The 21,303-nt window shown below is 40.0% G+C and overlaps 1 protein-coding gene across 7 annotated transcripts in view; it reads left to right on the top strand.

The window, feature by feature from the left end:
• Positions 1 to 21,303, top strand: part of GRIA2 (glutamate ionotropic receptor AMPA type subunit 2) — a 108,750-nt gene that overhangs the window by 61,915 nt on the left and 25,532 nt on the right. For all 7 annotated transcript variants that reach the window (XM_089525608.1, XM_089525607.1, XM_089525610.1 and 4 more), the window contains exons 4-10: positions 4,521 to 4,717; positions 9,093 to 9,146; positions 10,774 to 10,935; positions 18,255 to 18,422; positions 18,639 to 18,743; positions 19,555 to 19,665; positions 20,649 to 20,855. In XM_089525608.1, coding sequence (XP_089381734.1) covers positions 4,521 to 4,717; positions 9,093 to 9,146; positions 10,774 to 10,935; positions 18,255 to 18,422; positions 18,639 to 18,743; positions 19,555 to 19,665; positions 20,649 to 20,855 — 1,004 coding nt within the window. The remainder of the gene's footprint in view (positions 1 to 4,520; positions 4,718 to 9,092; positions 9,147 to 10,773; positions 10,936 to 18,254; positions 18,423 to 18,638; positions 18,744 to 19,554; positions 19,666 to 20,648; positions 20,856 to 21,303) is intronic.

Below are 21,303 nucleotides of genomic sequence, written 5' to 3'. Positions count from 1 at the left end.
CTTCAAAAAGGGGAAAAAAGAGGATCCAAACAATTATCGTCCAGTTAGTCTGACATCTATACCAGGAAAGATTCTAGAGCAGATATTAAACAGAGAGTCTGTGAACATTTAGAAGGCAATTTGATAATCACAAAAAGTCAACATGGGTTTCAGAGAAACATGTCATACAAGACAAATCTTATCTCTTTCTTTGATAAAATTACCAGCTTGGTAGATGAAGAGAATGCTGTGGATATAGTATATCTTGATTTCCATAAAGCCTTTGACAAGATTTCCCATGACATTCTTGCAAACAAGCTTGTAAAATGTGGGCTAGACAAAGTTATTGTTACATGGATTTGTAATTGGGTGACTGGCCAAACCCAAAGGATGCTCAACAATGGCTCCTTTTCATCCTGAAGAGAAGTTACCAGTGGGGTCCCACAGGGCTCTGTCCTGGGCCCAGTGCTATTCAACATCTTTATCAATGACTTGGATGACAGAATTATCGAATTTGCAGATGATACCAAATTAGGAGGAATAGCTAATACTCCAGAGGACAGGATCAAAATTCAAAACGACCTGAATAAACTAGAAAACTGGGCCAAAGCTAACAAAATGAAATTCAACACGGAGAAATGTAAGGTACTGCACTTAGGGCGGAAAAATGAAATGCACAGATATAGGATGGGTGACACCTGGCTGAATGAGACTACATGTGAAAGGGATCTGGGAGTCCAAGTAGACCACAAATTGAACATGAGTCAACAGCGTGATGTGGCAACTAAAAAGGCCAATGTAATTTGAGGCTGCATCAATAGTAGTATAGTGTCTAGATCAAGGGAAGTAATAGTGCCACTGTATTCTGCTCTGGTCAGGCCCCACCTGGAATATTGTGTCCAGTTCGGGCCCCACAATTCAAAAAGGACATTGAGAAACTGGAGCGTGTCCAAAGGAGAGCGACTAAAATGGTGAAGGGTCTGGAAACCATGCCCTATGAGGAACGACTTAGGTTGCTGGGGATGTTTAGTCTGGAGAAGAGAAGGTTAAGAGGTGATATGATAGCCCTGTTTAAATATTTGAAGGGATGTCATATTGAGGAGGGAACAAGTTTGTTTTCTTCTGCTCCAGAGAACAGGACCTGGAACAATGGATGCAAGATGCAGGAAAAGAGATTTCACTTCAACATTAGTAGGAACTTCCTGACAGTAAGGGCTGTTAGATGGTGGAACACACTCCCTCGGAGTGTGGTCGAGTCTCTCTCTTTGGAGGTCTTTAAGCAGAGGCTGGATGGCCATCTGTCAGGGATGCTTTGATTGAGACTTCCTGCATGGCAGGGGGTTGGACTGGATGGCCCTTGTGGTCTCTTCCAACTCTACGGTTCTATAATTCTATGATTCTTCTGGATTTTGGTTCCAGAAGAATCATAGAATTATCCTTGTGGATAGTGAAATGATATCCCTTATATAAAATTACAAAATTGTGGTTTGCTTTGTGGAATTATATTTGTGGATGATTGAATCCTTGGATGCAGAATGTGTGGATACAGAGGACCAACTGTACTGTTGAACAGGTCACATATGTTTGATCCTACCAGTGATGAGCAAAACCTTTTGTACTGTGCCCCCTGTAACTTTAATCTTCTCTTGTCTAACAGTTGGGTGCAGTAGCCAGGGCCTTTGATGGCAAGGCACCTTTTGAGAAGGCCCAGCCTTCAATCAATTCCCTGATCTATTTTTTTTAAAAAAATAAAAATAAAACATCACTCTGACATTCACATAATTGTCTCATTTCATTCATTCCCTTCGAGAGATTAACTGTGCTCCCCAGGCAGTCTCACTAGGGGCACTTGAATGGCAGAAGGGTTTTTCCTTGTTCCACATGAGTACTTGAAAATTAACATATTAGTAAGGAGACATACCATGATATTTGTTCCCTTCTTTCTTCACTCCACTGCCTTGGATTGTACACAGTTAACATGGATATGTATAGTTGCAGAATGCAACATAAGGTATTAAAGAAGGAACCATAAGGGGTCCTCTCTATGCTTTGTAAATGATTACTTGTTTGATTACTGTGGCCCTTTGACATATACTTTAGTTTTTAACAGGTGGAGCAATTTGTGAGCTTCTTTCAAAGGTTAAATTTTAATTATATTGCTATCTAAAATCATAGTTGCACTGCAGGGGGTATATTTTTACAGTGTTTCAGTCCCTGGCCTCTTTTTTCACTTTGTTTACATGCACTGTCTGTAAACAGAGATTGGATTGTGTAGGCCTTAGGATGCATGGGCAAGGTCTGCGTATCTTTCTCCTGTGGTGATGGATGGAAGGTCTGACAGGCACCACACAGGTGGACACTGTTGAAATGTCAGAACAGAAAGATTCAAGAAGAAACACTCAAGAGAAAGTTAAAAAAAATTAAGTGAAAGAAAGCAGTGGTGCTTGGAGCTACCCTCCACTCTATGTGCATGTGAAAACTGTGATGGCAATAACATCCGACGGTTAATTCAATATTGATCTTCACCCACCTACTATTCTGGGTGGCTTAATGTATGGTTACCTGCTCTTTCAGTCTAAATTTATACTGATTTCAATGTTAATAAGTGGCAATGCAGTAGTTTGGTGAAGGTAGAGGATTTAACTCAGTTAAATGATGGGATGAGTCAGCTTACTGATAGACCTGCTGTTCCAGGAAAATGTAATTACCTGTCCTATTTACCTACTGCATTCATTGATGACTTGTAGTACCCCAAACTGTGGACAATAATATGGAGCCGATGTGATTGAAAGAGAAAAAGGCAGAAGATATCGTATTGAAGTAATTTAGGTTTTTGCTGAATCAGAGCATTCGTCCATCTCGCTCAGTATTTTCTGCAGCAGAGCTTCAAAGTAACTCATTACAAATGATGTGTTACTTTAATTAACTAATTTTTTGCAATAACTAAATCATAACTAAATTACAGTATGATTATACCTTAACGAGGAATAACATCACAACACTTTTGCAGTGTAATTGCAATTACTTAACTACTTTTTAACGTACTTTTACAGTTAAAGGACATATATGGTCTTATTCCTTAGTTGTGCTTTGTGCTACAGGACAACAGCCCTTAACACTATTTTTTTTTAAAAAAAGTAATGTGTAGTAACCATGTAAGTTAATAGGAAAATAAAGACAAAGGAATAGATTATGTTATTGACATTTGTGTATTAAGTTGTGAGAAAGGAAGGGTGTGGGTAAAAAGAGGAGAAGGATTTAAACGTGCTGTGTCTCAAACAGTGGCATCACTGGGGTTGGTGTCACCCGGTGTGGTAACACATGATGTCACTTCCCCAGTGGTGTCTTTCCATACCAAATCATACAGAATCCTTAGTAATATTTTTATAGTAATGTTACTCATAAATCGTAATTCCCATATATAACTGACATAATAGTTGTGACATAAGCAACTAGCAAAATTACAATTATGTCTTTCAATTGCAATATCATACACACAGTCTAAACATATTTATATGTACATTGTTTCAAGTAAAAATTTTGGTAAAATTTGATGGTTTTTTAAAAAAAATTAAAATAATAAAGATAAATTTAATGTAAAAACATCTTTTTAAAAAATATTTTTTAAAAAACCTGGGGCCTCTCCTTTCTCTTCTCAGCCCCTCACACCATCTCTCCAGCATTTTAAATGGATGCAGGTGAATGCCACAGCCCATTTCTGCCCAAAGGCGGATGTTTGGGGAGCAGTGGTGTTACGCACATCTTTAGGGTGTCAGCTTGTGCAGACTGCACCCCACTAGTGATGCCCTTCCTCTCAAACACAGAGGAAAGAAATGATTCAGTTGCATGTATTTATTTGATTAAGCCGGTACAATTGTATTATTTTTCCCAACAGCTCCTTTTTCAAGAGAGGATACCACAGAGTAGTGTAGAATCCTTTGTCTCAAACATGGTAAAATCTCTTTGTGAAGAAATATCTAAAATGTAAACCAAATAGATGTAGCTATAAGCACTTGATTACATTTTTCCTGCAAAGAAATTTCAGAAGGAGTCAAGACATGCATTGCTTTAGTTCGTGTTTTATAGGTGCTAGCTGTAAAGTGAGAGCCAGTTTGGCATAGTGGTTTGAGCGTTGGGCTACAACTCTGGAGACCAGAGAGTGATTTCCAGCTTGTGCATGAAACCCACTGGGAGACCTTGGACAAGTCACACCCTCTCAGTCTCAGAGGATGACAATGGCAAAACCCTTCTGAAGAAAGTTGCCCAGAAAACCCCTTGACTTCCCCAGCCTAGGCTGTTAAAAGAAACCCAGTCCAACTAGCTTTTCTTACTCCAGAACTTCATCTCACCTTCTTCTCCTCACCTCTCACCTCTTCCACCTCACTTAACTGCACAGGCATGCTGAGAGACTTTTGCCTTGTTGGCAAAGCTACCATTTATTTCTGGAGCAATGACATACATGGTGATAATGTAAACACTGACTTGTCTGTATCCTAATATATTTAGGTTTGAGTTGGTATTATCTCCTTTTCTGTTTCCAGGTTTATCAACGCTACAAGCTGTTCTGGATACTGCAGCTGAAAAGAAATGGCAAGTGACTGCTATAAATGTGGGGAATATTAACAATGATAGAAAAGATGAAACATACCGCTCATTATTTCAAGATTTGGAGTTGAAAAAGGAAAGGCAAGTAATTCTCGACTGTGAGCGGGATAAAGTCAACGACATTGTAGAACAGGTTTGCTACCCTCTATTTTTCAGTGTCTAACAATGTAAGCTTATGTGAAATGTACTGATGTAGCACTTATTTATCACCAGGATTGATCTGTTTTTCAGTCAGATCTTGGAACATTATGTTTTACAAGCAACTTGCTCCCATTACTTGACGTAGTTGAGAAGAAGTATTCCCCCCCCCCCCCGTTACCTATAACTGTTTACTCAAAAGTAACTAGTTATGGTTCTTCATAGTAATGTTTTGCTTTAATTTTTTTTAAAATAACATGTAAAATACAAAAATATGGAGAAAACACCCTCCAAATGAGCTATCTAAATAAGATTTGAGGAGTAATTGAGTAAACAATATTGGTAATGCCAACACACACTATGCACATACTGCTCAATAACTACCCCACAGTTACCATTTTACAGATTATTAATCCTGTATTGTGTTTCTTCCAAGCTCTGGTTTGTTTCAGCATTGCAAATCAATACCAATATTAATAGCTACTACTACCACCACCACCACCACCACCACTGGTACTATCTCATACAATTTGAAAACAACAGCAATTACCAAACAGAAATCCTGCTGATTAAATAAAAACCTACTACTTCCTAACATTTGTGTAAAATTGTATCAGCTGTTGCTTAGATGGTAAAATATGTTTTGTATGAGTGGATGACATTTCTGATTGCATATAGGAGGGAGAAGGGGAATCCATTGATTCCCATACCCAGCTTCAATACCTTGTACTGCATTGTATGCCATTCCATAAGGTCCTGTGAGTATCAGCAATGGATGTGGAGCAGAAGGAGTCGTGATGGGAAAATGGGATAAAAGGGGCCATTGTCAAAAACAATTGTAGATTTTCACAAAGTCTCCACATTTTTGCATGCACAGCAGTAAACAAACGGGATTGCTTTTGAGTAGGAGTAGAAAGTGAATGTGTAGACTGAAAATGGAGAATATCACACAAGGGACTGTACCTATCCTGTCTTTCCCATGCGATTGCAGGAAGGACCTTCATACAATGTTGAGCTTATCCAGATATTGGCTCATCCGGAAAGTGCAAGTGACAGTAATCATGCAAAAGTCTGTGTCCGAAAATTAATAGGCAGCCAGTGAAGAGACTTTAATATAGGTGTAATATGGCCACCTCTAGATTTTCACTCTGGCTGTCATATTTTCAATTACATGTAGTTGAAGTTTCTGGACTTTGTGTAAGTGTAGCCCTATGTAGAGCGCATTACAAAAGTCAAGACGTGAAGTTACCAGCGTGTGCACTATAGTTTTCAGGTCTTCAGGCTCCAGGAAGGGGCGCAGTTGGCGTATCAGTCAAAGCTGATAAAAGGAACTCCTGGCTGTCGCATCTATCTGAGCTGACATCTGGAGTGGTGGGTCCAGGAGCACCCCCAAACTGCAAACACAGTCCTTCAGGGGAAGTGTAACCCCATCCAGGACAAGTTGACAAACCTCCATACCTGGATTAGGACCTGAGACAATGAGAAGCTCCAGTTTATCTGGATTCAATTTCACTCTGTTTTCCTCATCCAGCCCATTACTGCCTCAAGACATTCATTCAGAGGGGAGATGCCTTCCTTAATTGTCACTAAGGTCCAGGGCATGGAAAGATATAATTGGGTGTCATCGGCATACTGATAGCACCCTGCCCCATGCCTCCGGATGATCTCTCCCAGTGGTTTCATGTAGATGTTGAATAGCACTGGGGACAGGATGGCACCCTGAGGAACACCAGATTTAAGCTCCCTTTTAGAGGAGCAGCTGTCCCCAAGTATCACCATCTGGAATCTGCTTGAGAGATAGGAGTTGAACCACTGCAATGCAATGCCCCCGATCCCTAATTCCCTCAGGCATTCCAGAAGGATATCATGGTTGATGATATCGAAAGCTGCTGAGAGGTCCAAAAGCACCGGCAGGGTCACATTTCCCCAGTAGATACTTAAGCAAAGATCATCTACTAAGGCAACTACAGCAGTCTTGACTCCGTATCCAGTACTGAAGCTAGTTTGAAATGGGTCCAGATAATCTGTTTCAACCAAGACTGCTTGGAGTTGAAGTGCAACTGCCCTCTCGATCACCTTGCTTAAAAATGGAAGATGGGAGACCAGTCTGTAATTGTTCATGTCCAAGGGATCTAGGGAGGGCTTTTTCAGAAGTGGACCTAAGAGCTGCATTTATGATATATCTCAGGTAAGTCCTAAGTGCATCTCCTCTTTGGATGACCAGGCATGAAGGGCAAGGGTTGAGAGGACAAGTTGTCTTCTTCACACTTTGAAGACGCTTGTCCACATTCCCAGTAGTAGCAAATTCAAATTGATCCAGTATGATCTTATTCACGGAGTCACTGAACACCTCACCTATAACCTCTGCAGTAATACTGGCATCCAAGTTGGCTCTTATCTGAGAGATTTTATCTGTGAAATTGTCATTTAAAGCATCACAGTGAGCTGTGGTAGGCTCTAATAATGGGTTCTGGGGGCTGGGCCACTGAATCAGGTCCCTTACCACCCTGAACAGCTCTCCTGGATGAGAATTCACAGATGCAATACGTGCAGAGAAGAAAACTTTCTTCGCTGCATGTATTGCCACTCCGTAAGAATAAAGAAATTCTCTATGGCATGTCTTGTCAGATAAGAGTCAGGTTTTACACCAGTAGCATTCCAGTCATTGTCCTTCCTGCCTCATATTCCTAAAGTCTTCCATATACCATTGGTTATGATTAGAAGCAGGTCAGAAAGGATGCTTGGGAGCAATCATGTTGATAGCCCTAGTGAGATTATCATTCCAGGTATTGACCAGGGAATTGACAGAATCATTGGTGATGCCAGCCATAAAAGCCTCCAAGGTTTTCTGGAATCCTTCAGGATCCATCAGCCTTTGAGGGAGGACCATTCTAATAGGTCATCAACCCCTGTAGGGGTAGATAGTGGCTTTAAGTCCAACCCTGACCAGGAAATGGTCCATCCATGACAATGCGGTGGTATTAATTACCTCCACCCATGGCTGTGCTTGCTCTGTACTAAAGACCGCATTGAGGGTATGACCTGCACAATGTGTAGGGCCAGCAATAGGCCCATGCTTGTCATGGATACCATGAACTCCCGAGCTGCACTTGTCAGATTTGATTAACTGGTCTCAAATGGGATGTTGAAGTTCCCCAGAACCAAAAGTCTGGGTGACTCCAGCACCAATTCCGATATTAGCTGTGTCATCTTGGATAGGGAGTCTGTTAGACAATGCGGTGGTCAGTATACTAGCAGAATCCCCAAACTCACTCGTCTTCAGGCTCAGGTAAATACACTTGATGTGGTCTGTTTTCTGGGCAAGTATCCTAGTAAATGTGGGATTATCTTTATGAACTATGGCCACTCCACCACCCCCACCCATTTTCCTTTACCTGCTCACTGACAGAACACCTTGCTGGTAGGGCCTGAGCCCAGATTATAGCACTGTCCTCTTCCAGCCTATAATCTGCAATGTCAACTCTAGTAAAGCTCAAGTGGTTCCATAATTCCTTTATTTGCACAACACAGTTAAGATGTGCTTATTTTAAAGGGCCACAAGGGATTGTATAATTTGCTGTTACTTAAGAAGCTTGTATGTTGTTATGTGCTGCTTTCATTTTGTTGCACAATATTTGATAGTAGTAGTAGCTGAAATAGCTATATCTCCATCATTTTTTCCATTTGTAAGACTAACTGACACTGAGGAAGTAGACTTTGATCCACGGAAGCTCATGCTGACAACTTTTTTCTTTCAATTAGTCTCAAAGGTGCTATAAGATCTTTCTATATACTGATTCTACAGACTAACATGACTATATCTTAGAATTCTGTCCATCTGTTTGCTCAACTATGATATAGATATGGGTATGTTTATATAGGTACGCAGCTTGGGTTGTTATTGTTTTTTTAAGCGGATAGTAAGGAAAGGTGGGTGTCATCCTGGAAGAGATATAAATAAATAAATAATGAAAAATTCAACAAATGAGTGATATTTGAAAAAAAGCTACCAGAATATATTGAGGATAATCCACTAAGTGAATTTTATAGGTGAACACCAAGGAGGTGCATTGCACATGGATTGCATCAGTTGCCAGAATCCTTCTGCAGGATTCCACTGCTTCTGACAAAATCAGTGATAGCTCTCAGTTGTATTTCACCCTAGGTACCCTAAAATCTTTCTCTGCTTTCAGTGCCACAATGAGCTGCACATGGGAGAAAGGGGAGGAGAAAATCTAGATTTTGCTAGTGGAAGCAATGGAATCCACTGGGAGTAGTCTGTTGGATCCTGACCTTATTTCATTATTAAACATATTTCATAGTCTCTGTCTTTTTACCCAAATAAAATGAATTATATGGTTTCCTTCCAGGTTATTACAATTGGCAAACATGTAAAAGGATACCACTACATCATTGCAAATTTGGTAAGTCACTTTAATACTAACACATATACTTAATGGCTGGCATCCTTTTGGGAAATTATTACATCAAAAACTGCCCAAGGTTGATATTCTCAGGAGGAGAGCAGAGAGAGAGAGAGAGAGAGAGTATTGGGACCGTTGCGCAAATGGAGCCAGCAGCATGGCTGTTTTGCAACAGCCCCCATATGCAATTTGTCCTGAAGTGCAACATGTCAGGATGTACAACATGTCCAACACACAAAGTGTCCTAATGCACATACAAAAGAGAGAGAGAGAGAGAGAAGGGAAAATGAGGCCATTCCCCATTCTCTGTGTACAGTGAATAGGGATCCCCCCCCCCCACACACACAATTAGGACAGGAAGAGGGAGTATGTGGGTTTCCTTATGTTGTTGGACTGCATCTCTCAACATCCTTCACAATTGGTCACAATTGGCCAGCTAGGGCATACAGGCATTACAGTCAGCCACATGTGAATAGCCACAACTTCTCTACCTTTAATATACAGTGTCCTAGAGTTTGACATCTCCACCTGCATAGAAAATTCCTTGTTGAAGTGGTGATTCCATCTCCAAACCCAATAGACATATTTGAAATTGAATATAATCTGCATCTATGTAGGTTCATTAACAGCGTAATCTACATGTAAGAAAATGAAACAAAAATGAACTGAAATAAGTTTGTGCTAAGTTTGTTCCTAGTGTGAAGTAAAAAGTTTTAAGTTGAGTATTTGTTCAATACACACACATATAAGAAACAGTTGAACAGAACTCTGCTGAGATGTTTTTAAAATCTAGTAGATATTGTGGAGCATGTGCTTTTCATGTAAAGATTCCTGGTTCAATCGCCAGCATCTCTAGTAGGTCTAAAAATACTCCTGTGATACTCCTTATTGAGACAGCTTCCCATACTATGCTCACTTGGCTGTTTTTTCTTAGGACTATCTGGTGAGCTACACCTAATAGGAAAAAACTTACAATTCTGTTGTTTTCCAGGCTCCGAGGGGCATTTTATAAATGTATAATTTATTCTGACTACCTTCTTACGTGTTCACAGGTCTCTTGATAGCATGATGCACTTTAACTGCCATTACTGCATCCTATGGAATCCTGCTCTAGTTTGGGGCAGACTAGAGCTCTCTGGCTGAGAATTCTAAACGCTATGTGCCTTCAAGCCATCTCTGACTTAGGACAATGCTCATATAGAGTTTTCTTGGCACGATTTCTTCAGAGGAGGTTACCTTCCTCTTAGGTGCAGAGACTGTAACATGCCAAAGGTCACCAAATGGATTTCCATGGCTTTACAGGGATTTAAACATCTCCCAGTGTCCTAGTAAAACTTTCATACCATTACACCATGCTGGATCTTAAGAGAATTCTAAATACAGTACATTGCCCTAAACTACAAATCCCAGAATTTGACAGGATGGAATCTTGCCAATTAAAGTGGAATTATAGCATTATAGTTGTGTAGTTTGAAAGGGTCTCCAGTGTGAGGGAAACATTTTTTAAAATTATACATTTCAAGTATGCATGTTAAATGTGCATGTTGATTCAAGCTTGTTCCTCCTATTCTGAAGTGTGATTGAAAGATGGATAATTGAGCAAATGACCAATGTTTCCCATGCCTAGGGATTTAATGATGGAGATTTATCAAAAATACAATTCGGAGGAGCCAATGTTTCAGGATTTCAGATAGTGGACTATGACGACCCCTTGGTGACAAAATTTATACAGCGCTGGTCAACTCTGGAAGAAAAAGAATATCCAGGAGCACACACTAGTACGATAAAGGTACACTATTTTTCTTCTTCATTTGGAATAATATACACTGTGGAAATTATTGTTCATTGTTGTAGTTGAAACATCAGTAATGAATTTCTGAAGGATAGCCATACTAATTCATTCGAGGCGGGGGGGGCTATAATAAACTGTTATTGTGGCACGAACCTTCACAGACTAACAGCTACTTCATTAGATGCATGTACTGGTATCCGTGGTTGAAATATCCACAGGTTAGCAGTAGCTCTTTCACATTTCTATGCAGAATACAAAAGTACAAAAATAAAAAATATTCATTTTTACAACAGTCACAGATGAAAATACTTTCTTGCTAACATTATAAAATGGGCCCATTGTTTTTATAATTGGAAAATCCAGTCTCACCCTGTTAAGTTGGTTGAACAGACCAGAAATATATTAATCCAATCAACAAATTTCCCAATTCATCTCACACAAATGAAATATAATACAAATTCATTTATAGAATTCAATTTACTAATAAATTCTACTTCAGTAGGTAATACTAGAAATACTAAGAACAATTTGCCAATTTTATGGAGCAAAAGCAGCTAGGCCATAATGTTCCATATATGTGACTAATAACAGAGAAAGTAGCAATAAACCTCAACACACTGTCAAGGAGTTAATGATTAAAGGGGAGAGGGGAAAGAGAATGACCCATGTTAGGTACAGTGATAAAATCTTGGTTAGACTGCTTCCAACCAGGCAAAACTATGGGAGGACCAAATTTATGCTATTACCTCCAATTATGAATTCTTCTCAGTGAAATTTTACTTCAGTCCCCACATTTTTAGCACTTCAGTAACTTAAAATTTCAGATGAACATTTAGAAATGGCACTGTATGCACCTAAAGGAAAGACGCAGGCAAAGATATTAAGGAATGCAAACACAGCAAGAATAAAAGTGCTGGGTGTCAATAATTTTTACTGTCTCACTCTTTGCAGTGCTAGAAATTTGGAGACTGAATTAAAGTTTCATTTTAGGGGGAAGAATTCTTATTTGGGGGTCAATGTGAAATAGAATTTATCAATCTCCAACCGCATAGCTACATGCCTGGCGGCTAGAATCCTGTTTGACATTTCCAAATAGAGCAAACTCTCTCTGCGTAAGGCTCTCGCTTCACTTCAGCTGTAAAAACTGATAAACTATAGTGATTACCCTTTTCTCTATGCTATCTCCCCAGTTTTTCTCCTTACTTTAGCAAAATGTAGTTACCCCATGGGCTGCAGCTGTTTTTAAGTGTCTGTTAATTTCAGCTGTCATAAAGTCTTAGTCATGAAAGATAAGATGTATCAGGCACAAAGTTTCTAGCCACGAATATAAGAGAGGAAGGGAGCCCAAGGGAGGTGCCTTCAGTTTAGCTAGCAAAACTGTCAAGGGCTTTGCCAAAATTTCATTTCCCCAGAAAAGCTTGTGAGACATTTAAACAGCAATTTGTGGCTCTTTTCTCTGTATCAATAAATTTCTATTGCGGTGAAAGCATTTTTAATGCATCCCATCAGTAATTATGGGGAAACCAGATGTTCAGAGCAGTTTATATTAATGTACAAGCAATTTTGTTAAAGAGCATAGTTCTTTCTGTTTTCTGATTTTTTTAATCTTTAGGTTAACTGAAAACAGCTGTTCATTTAAGGTAGTGTATAAGGTAGGATTTTTTTTTTGACAGTGCGTATCCCTTCTCCCAGTAGTGAGAACATATTAACAAAATAAATATTATGGAATTGATTAGGTCACTTAGGCTCAACATTAGGAAGAACTTCCTGACAGTAAGGGCTTTCCGACAGTGGAACACACTCCCTCAGAGTGTAGTGGAATCTCTCTCCTTGGAGGTCTTTAAACAGAGCCTGGATGGCCATCTGTTGGGGATGCTTTAATTGTGATTTCCTGCACGGCAGTGGGTTGGACTGGATGGCCCTTGCGGTCTCTTCCAGCTCTATTATTCTATGATTGTAAGATGAAATATGTAGAACACTTTCATAGTTCCCTCTCAGGTCATAAAAGATTATCACACTCGGCTTACCGTCTGTCAATCGTCCCTGGATTGTTGGGGAAGTGTGCATATATGAAGCCTGGCGCACTTCCTCAGCATCATGGAATTGTCAGCTCCCTGTAGTGTCATGGAATCATTCAGGGAGAGTGAATTTCCTCTTAATGCAAAGTTTCTGTTAAGAGGAAATTCACTCTCCCTGATTGATTCCATGATGCTAGAGGGAGTTGATGATTCTATGGCACTGAGGAAGCATGCCAGATGTTTATACACGCACACTTGCCCAATGATCCAAGGACAATTGACAGACGGTAAGCCCTAGGGCCTATCCCACTTACGCTTTAAACCAGATTGCAATTCGGCTTCACTCCATGTTGGTAGTTGATTCCAAAATGTCCCTTGTTCCCACTATGAAACCGGATCTTTTCATTATTCAGTGTAATTGCTTCTTTTTTGCCACGATTGTCATCCCCATTAGTTTGCACTGCTTCAAAATGAATGTCAACCATCACTTAAGTGGCAGCCTGGGCTCTGGGTGGGGAGGAAGAGAAGAGGGGGATTAGACAAGAGGAGGAAGAGTTGCCAGCTGAGGATGGAGGGATGCAGGTGGGGGGGGGAGCAGGCAAGTAAGCAAGTAAACAAGCATGGGGCAGAATTTGAGGAGGCAAAGCCTGAGCAGCGACAGCAGCAGCAGCACAACCTGAGGAGAAAGGGAGGCAGTGAAATGGGCGCAGCTCTGAGGTGGCAGAATTGGCTACCTCGGGGTCCAAGGGGTGACAGCGGGGGCTCACCAGCCAGCCAGCCATTGGAGAGACAAAGTTAGGGAGGGGTGAGGCCCAGCGGGGGGAGCTGGGCCCCGATGGGGGGAGGACGAAATGCGGAGGAAGAGGAAGACAAGTGTATGTTTGTGTGTGTGTGTGTGTGCATATAGTGCATCTGAGGGAGTAGACTAAAGGAAAGCTCATGCTGACAACTGTTTTATTTCAGGGAGATGAAAGGAGGAGGAAGAGGGGGATGATCGGATTTTTAAAAAGAAATTAAGAAATTTGCAAGTAGTTGCAAAATCAATGAATCAAATCTTCTATCAATTTTATTATTCTTTTTAAAAGAAATTGTGCACCACAAGCATAAAGGCAGCGGGGGGGAGGGGGAAATAGTGGATCTGCCAAAAACTGCGGAGGGATGGTAAACACCCCTCTGCCATTAGTCCCTCCCCTCCAGAATGATGTGATTCCAATCTGTCATTCCCACTTGTTGAACACTCTTCGGAATCAATTCTTTTCAAAAGAACCGTTTAGAAACTACTGTCTGGAAAAATCTGGGTTTTTGCCTTTGTCTCGCTTTATCACAACAGGAATCAATCACATTGTGACAGGAACCGGTTTCAAATGGGAACGAGGGTCATTTACACTGATCAACAATTAGCTCTATTTCATAGCGGGATTGCGCCCCTAGTGTGATAATCTTCATAGTTCCCTCTGTGAGGAAGGAGTGCAAATATGAATGCAGAACAGATGAAGGGGCTGAATTGGGAAAAGTTTCCTATTCTCTTTGCTTTCTTCAGACATTCCATCATATGGAATTTCTGGAGATGAAGAGAGAAAAAATAGCTGAATTGGTTACATTGAATGTTTTGCAGCGCTCTATATTTGTATTTCACACTCCAAATGTTTTGAATTTCAGTTCCCCAAAGACCCAGCCATAATGTACAGTGGTAATAGAGTATAGGAGTTATAGTCCCACTGTTCCCATCCCTGCCTTAGAGGGTCATAAGTAATGACAGGTTCTGGAGAACTCCCAACCACTTCCTAAGTCAACCAACTAACATCTAAAGTGCTGGTGACTTGGATAGTGTCATCTGTAGCTCAAATTCTCTTGGTAGATAAAAGTAGGTTGGTATCTATTTGTTCATCACCTTCAGTTTTTCAGAAGACAAGTTCAAGTTACCAAGTTGAAAAGTTATTGGGCAGAGTATCTCAGTTCAAGGGACTGAACTATGCCTTCTAGTTAACAGATCTGCTAATCCTTTGATTCTATTTGAGCAATTGTCAAATAGAAGAAAGAGCAGTCTTAGGAGAATTCTAGAGACATGATACTTTGTTCTTGTTCATTAATCAATGTATATAATGCATATTATATAGGGATGAAAATATACTAATATACTAAACTTTTTCTAAAGGTCACAGCTATAAGGCATTTTTTAAAAAAAAACCTCGGCTGGTTTGTAATTAATATTAGCTCGTATGCTTCATAAACCATTTATATTTGCCTCAAGACTGCAGCTATTTCAGACTGCATATAAATGATTACAGTAGCAGCAGGAGAAATTGTCTATCTCAGTGGTGTGCTCTAGCATAATTTAGTTACTGACTAGTCTCTGGGCAAGCAATGTTAAATTGTTCCAACAGCAGATTAAATTTGGAGAAATTTCATCTATTCTCCCAATATAATCAATGAATATGTGATCAAGAGAGAAAGGCAGATAGTGGGAGCAAATGCTTCTAAGCTCTTTGATCTAGCTGCATTATTATGTCAGGCTTGATTGCTTTTCAGCAAAGGAACTGCTTGAAGTAAGGTAGTGGTGGTCCTGAGCTTGGTGTCACCTGGTGCGAGGGGGGGGGACTGACTTACCCTCCTCTCAGCCCTAGGAAGCCCTGGTGACACAGTGGTTAAATGCCAGTACTGCAGCCACAAGGTTGTGAGTTTGATCCCAGGCAGGGCTCCAAGGTCCACTCAGCCTTCCATCCTTTCATAGGTTTGTAAAATGAGTACTCAGTCTGTTGGGGACAATTGGCTTATATGCTTGGGGGTGCTAGTTCACTGATAAATGGTAGAGAAATGTATTTGCTATTACTATTGCTATCATCTAGCCAGCAAAGGCCTTCATGATCTGCTATGGTTGCAACCATTCCAGATCCCACTACTGAAGGGGCAACGCTGTGGCCTCCAGAACATCCATTCGGCTGCTGGGAAAGCCCAGTAGCCATGCCAGTGCCTCCAGGTGTACCACCTCATCAGGTGATACCTCCTTCTGGATCCACACTCTCTACACACACCCCAAGGGACACCACCTTCATATATGGGAATGGCTAAGACACAAATAACAGACCTAAGAAGAAGTATACTTGTGGGAAGGCAGTTCATGCCTTTTGAGAGGCCACAAAACAGTGGTTTGTGGAGGGGAAGTGAGTCCCTGGGGCGGGTTACAAACCGCCATAAAGTATGTATTCACTATGTATTAGGGTTAGGAAGGGGTGGTGCTTCCACACCCCCGTAACCCTAGTATGTAGTGAATACGTACAATATGGCGGCAGCCGTTCCACACGGCCGCCACCATATTGATGTAGCGGACGCTGTGCATCCGCAGGTCGCGCGGCACTTATGACGTCGCGAGTGTGCCATTGGCGCCTCATGGCATCATAACTGCGCCGCAGGAAGAAGCTCCATTTTGGAGCTTCTTTTTTGCTCCGTGCGGGAGTCGCGCAGTTTGGCTGCTGCGGAGCAAACAGCAGCGCCAGCAGACCGCCACAAAGCGGCGGTCTGTAATGCACCATAAACAGCATTTTGCTTCCCCCATCTGAATACTAAGATGAACAATATGTCTGATTCTTGAAGGGTGAGAATGGCCCGTTGATTCTCTTTTTTGTGCTTATGGGCCTATTTCTGCCTCTCAGCAATCCCTTGGGTCACATTAGTGGTGTTTGCTTCAAGGTCCCAAGGTCACAATTATGAGTTTCTCTTGGCTTTACACTGCTTTGTATGTGTACACTTGTATTGCTAATTGGTCTAGTTTGCTGATATCATAGTAACTAAGCATCTGCTAATGTTTTGGACATCTTACTTATATCTTATCTATAACAAGAAATATAAGGTAAACTTTTTGAAATGTAACATGGGCGGTATCCAGACCGGCACTTACAGATGCCCAGCAACCCTAGCACATAACTGCGGTGTCAAAATGGTGGCGCCCTGTCTGCATGGGTGCCACCATTCCAACGTCACAGCCGCACCACAGCCAAACTGCGTGGCACAGGCGTGACATGCATGCGCTGATTCAGGGCGCTTGTGGTCATTGCAGGGCACTTGAAACGGAGCTCCTTTTACCTTTAAATGGCTACGCCAGCGATAAGGAAGAGAAAGGGGCCAGGCGGCCCCTTTCTCTCTTTCCCCACCGCTGTTGGGGTGTCCTTGGGGCATAAAGCCCCAAGGACACCCCTTTCCAGGCCATGGGGAAGTGGCGTTTTGCTGCTTCCACCAGGCCTGGAGAAGCTTCGGATCGGGGCCTCTGTGGCTGCCGCTGTGGCCGCTGAGGCCCCGATCCTTTGGGGAAAGGGGAGGTCTGTATCCTCCCATTGATTACCAATTCAGTGGTGAAACAAGTTAGAATCTTTGCCACAAGCCCCTGCTGAGCCTTTATTGAATTGTGCTCTTATTTACCACTCTCTCCATATATGCACTAATATTTGCATAAAACAGATGTCAAAAAGGAGTTAGCTTTTTCTATCACAAATCCTGTGCAAAACCTAAGTAGAAAATCTCTCACAGTCTAAAAGCTAAAGTTCTGATTAATAGTAGAGGTCAGAGTCAAAGGTCCAAAATACACTGCAGAAATAACCCAGTTTGACACCACTTTCACTGGCTTGGCTCAATGCTAGGGAATTCTGGGGATTGTAATTTTGTGAGACATTTAGCCTTCTCTGGTCTTTCAGTTGCCATAGGTCTCTTCTGCTGTTTTTATTCTTTCAAAAGATGTTCTTTCTTCTTAATTTCCATCTGTCTGCTAAAAATTAGTAGCTAAATCATGTAAGCACTAGTTCAAATACATAAACAGTAACATTTCAATTCTGTGAAACAACTTGGAAGCTGGAGTAGTCTATTGACAAAAGATAAGGAAGTCTATACTATAAAGCAGTACAATCGGCTCTTCTTATACACGGATTTTTTATACACGCATTCAAGCATACACGGTTTGAAAATGTTCAAAAAAATGTATAAATTTCAAATATCAAACTTTGATTTTCCATTTTTATAAGGGATACCATATTGCTATGTCATTATATTTAATGGGACTTGAGCATACACGGATTTTGTTATACATGGGGGATCTTGGAACCAAACCCCAGTGTATAACAAGGGTCCACTGTATTAATATACACTATAAGATATTTCTACTAAAAGAAACCAATATGTATTATAGGAAAATATCACTAGGGATATAAATATAATGATTTCCCCCCAGTAGTGTAAATAAACAGTTTTGAGCTAGTTCTGAAGAAGTAGCCTTCTTAACCTGGGTTTGTTTTTATATTTGCTCCCGTTCAGTATACATCAGCTCTAACCTATGATGCTGTCAAAGTGATGGATGCAGCTTTCCGGAATCTGCGCAAACAGCGGGTTGAGATTTCTAGAAGAGGAAATGCTGGAGACTGCCTTGCAAACCCAGCAGTGCCCTGGTCTCATGGTGTGGAAATAGAAAGGGCATTGAAGCAGGTAGACATTTTAGAACCAATCTAAATGTCTTGGACTTGATTTTTTTAAAATAAAAATATGAGGAACACATACATCTTTGTATCTAACATATCTAGAATGATAATTAAGTGAGATGTAAGCTGGAAAAAACTGTTCAAGTAAAGCCTTTGTCACTGTAAATGCATTTTCAGTTAATCAGTTTGTCTCTGCTTCTCTTTCCATTTTTACTTCTCATAGGTTCAAGTAGAAGGATTAACAGGAAACATAAAGTTTGATCAAAATGGAAAGAGAATTAACTATACAATAAATGTCATGGAACTCAAAAGTATTGGTCCCCGGAAGGTAATTTTTAATTTTGAGTACCTTCAGTTTTTCCTGTTAAGTTATTTAGAAAGTAGGTGCCTTAAAGCTTAATACAATGATATAAGCAGCCTTAGGGAGTCTGCAAACCAAGATGTTTTTTGACTCTAATTCCCATAGGTCCCTCCCGCCTCATCTGGTTAGGGATGGTGGAAGTAATAATCAATGTCTGGAGGGCCACAGGTTCCTCAGCATTTAAAGATGTGTGTGTGTGTGTGTGTGTGTGTGTATGTTGGAGTTAAAATTCTTTTTTATAATTTGTCAATGATGGCCATAATTTAAGGTGAGTATAATCTGATAGAACAAATAAAATAATTTAAATTGTATATTACAAGTTATTAGAAATAAGGTGGAGGTTAAATATGACAGGTTTTAAACAACTGACTGTAGAATTTTCTAAATTGTGATTTTCCTAATGACTTCAATACTTCCAACTTAGGTATAAAATTTCCCATTGATTTTTCAATATGGGAAAGATGGTTGTCTCCCACTGAAATTAATATTATTTTTTTAAAAAAATAATATTAAAGGCCTTACTTTTGGCTTACTTTTAGCAGTGTCCATTGTATCAACTTAAACTGTATATTACAACAGAATGATGAATGTTATGCTTCCACCAATTTTTATTTTTTATAGAATATATGATACTTATTACACTTGTGGAAATATACAGCTATCATTAGTTCTTGAGTACATGCAGTAGAATGTAGTTTGTCATATGGATTTGATTTATCAAAAATATTCTTTAAAGAGAAATAGTAATAGTCTGAATGCTGCCTACAAACTTTTTCAGATTGGATATTGGAGTGAAGTAGATAAATTGGTTGTGATTCCTACTGATGGTCTCGCTGGGAACGACTCTTCTGGATTAGAGAATAAGACTATTATTGTCACTACTATTATGGTAATTAAGCACATTTTTTGTGAAATGGATACTCTGAATTGTAATCTTATAATTGGATTTGGGTTTCTGTTGAAGTAAAACACTGACTGCCTTTTTCATTGTAAATGTGTGTGAACAGTTGGGAAATGTTCTGTTTGGAAATAAAGTAAAATCTTTGGTGTAATTCCCTTTTGTTTTAGCATAGTTGTAAGGGTTTTGAAATGTGTCCTTGCTTTTATTTTTCAGTATTCATGGTAGATTATACTTTTTAAATGTTTACAGACAAAAACATTAAGGGAACCATTTTCAAGGAAGTGCTCTTTCTATTGTAGCAGGAGTATGCTTTCCTTTTTTGCTTAAGTTGTTGTTCTGTTCATTTAAGGAACAAAAGTTGCCAAGTCAGAATTGAATGCACAACTCGCTCATTCACTCTCTTTCTCTCTCTAGTCAGTTTTAAATTCTCCACTAAATGGCAGAGTTTGAAACTTCCTCTCTCTATAATAGTGGCTATACAGTAGTATGGTAGGAATGTCATGATGTTTATCCACTAAGTTAATGACTGTTCAGAGTTGTTCATTTAGTGCATAACTTTTCAGGATTATTAAAGAGACCAACAACTAATCAGCTGTTTTGATGATGGTAAGCCCTATGTTTATTGTCATTTTTATATGATCTTTCTTGGGATTGGTGGGACTTGAGAGAAATAAACAAGAACATGCTGAATCTGCAAGTATTCATTAGAAAAATCTTCCTTTATTTCTTGTTATGCATCTTCCATTAATGCTAATAAGAATTATGAAAGCTGCTGTTGATCCATCTGTCTGTAAGGCTTGCTATGATACTGAAAATTTTTGATGATTCCCAAATAAATAATCCTGAATTATTCATCAAAGAAATGCAGATTTTTCTTGATTTATTTGCTGCTCACCCAGACTTGTGCACAATGAATAGATAACTAACTCCTGTAATATTCCTATCAATTAAAGCCACATTTTTCTGCACAGGAATCTCCGTATGTTATGGCAAAGAAAAACATTGATTTGCTTGAAGGAAATGAGCGCTATGAGGGCTACTGTGTGGACTTAGCTGCAGAAATTGCCAAACACTGTGGGTTCAAATACAAACTCACAATTGTTGCTGATGGCAAGTATGGGGCCAGGGATGCGGAAACAAAAATCTGGAATGGAATGGTTGGCGAACTTGTTTATGGGGTAAGCTCCATTTTTAACCATTGGAGTTAGCTATGAGCCATGGAGACAATATGACAGCTGCAGTTCAACCAGAATGAATCAAGAGTTAAATGTGTTTTTGAAAAGAGGCCAGCATGTCTATCTGTCATCACCCTTTCCTACATATGTAGATCTTCTGTACATATAAATGCCATAAGAATTCTGAGAAATATTGTGGTGTGCTGGCAATATTATGCAAACCATGCTTATAAAGAAACAATCCTTGCATGACAAAGGAAAACCTTATGGCTGGATATATGTCAGTAAGAAGAACATCACAGACAGTTTGCTCAGTACTTTAGTCCTCAGTAGGAAACTTGTGTTGCATTTATTAGTATCCATGCCCCTGCTGTTGCATTCTTCATTTGTGTCATACAAAAGCAATGAAACTATTCCCTTGTTAAATATTGAATAAATTATAATTTTTTTT

This window comes from Sceloporus occidentalis, unplaced genomic scaffold, assembly GCF_023333645.1.
Source record: "Sceloporus occidentalis isolate IW3139 unplaced genomic scaffold, rSceOcc1.0.p SCAF_5, whole genome shotgun sequence".
NCBI classification, from domain to species: Eukaryota; Metazoa; Chordata; class Lepidosauria; order Squamata; family Phrynosomatidae; genus Sceloporus; species Sceloporus occidentalis.
The sequence above is the reverse complement of the archived record's forward strand: the minus strand, read 5'-3'. Positions and strand labels throughout refer to the sequence as shown.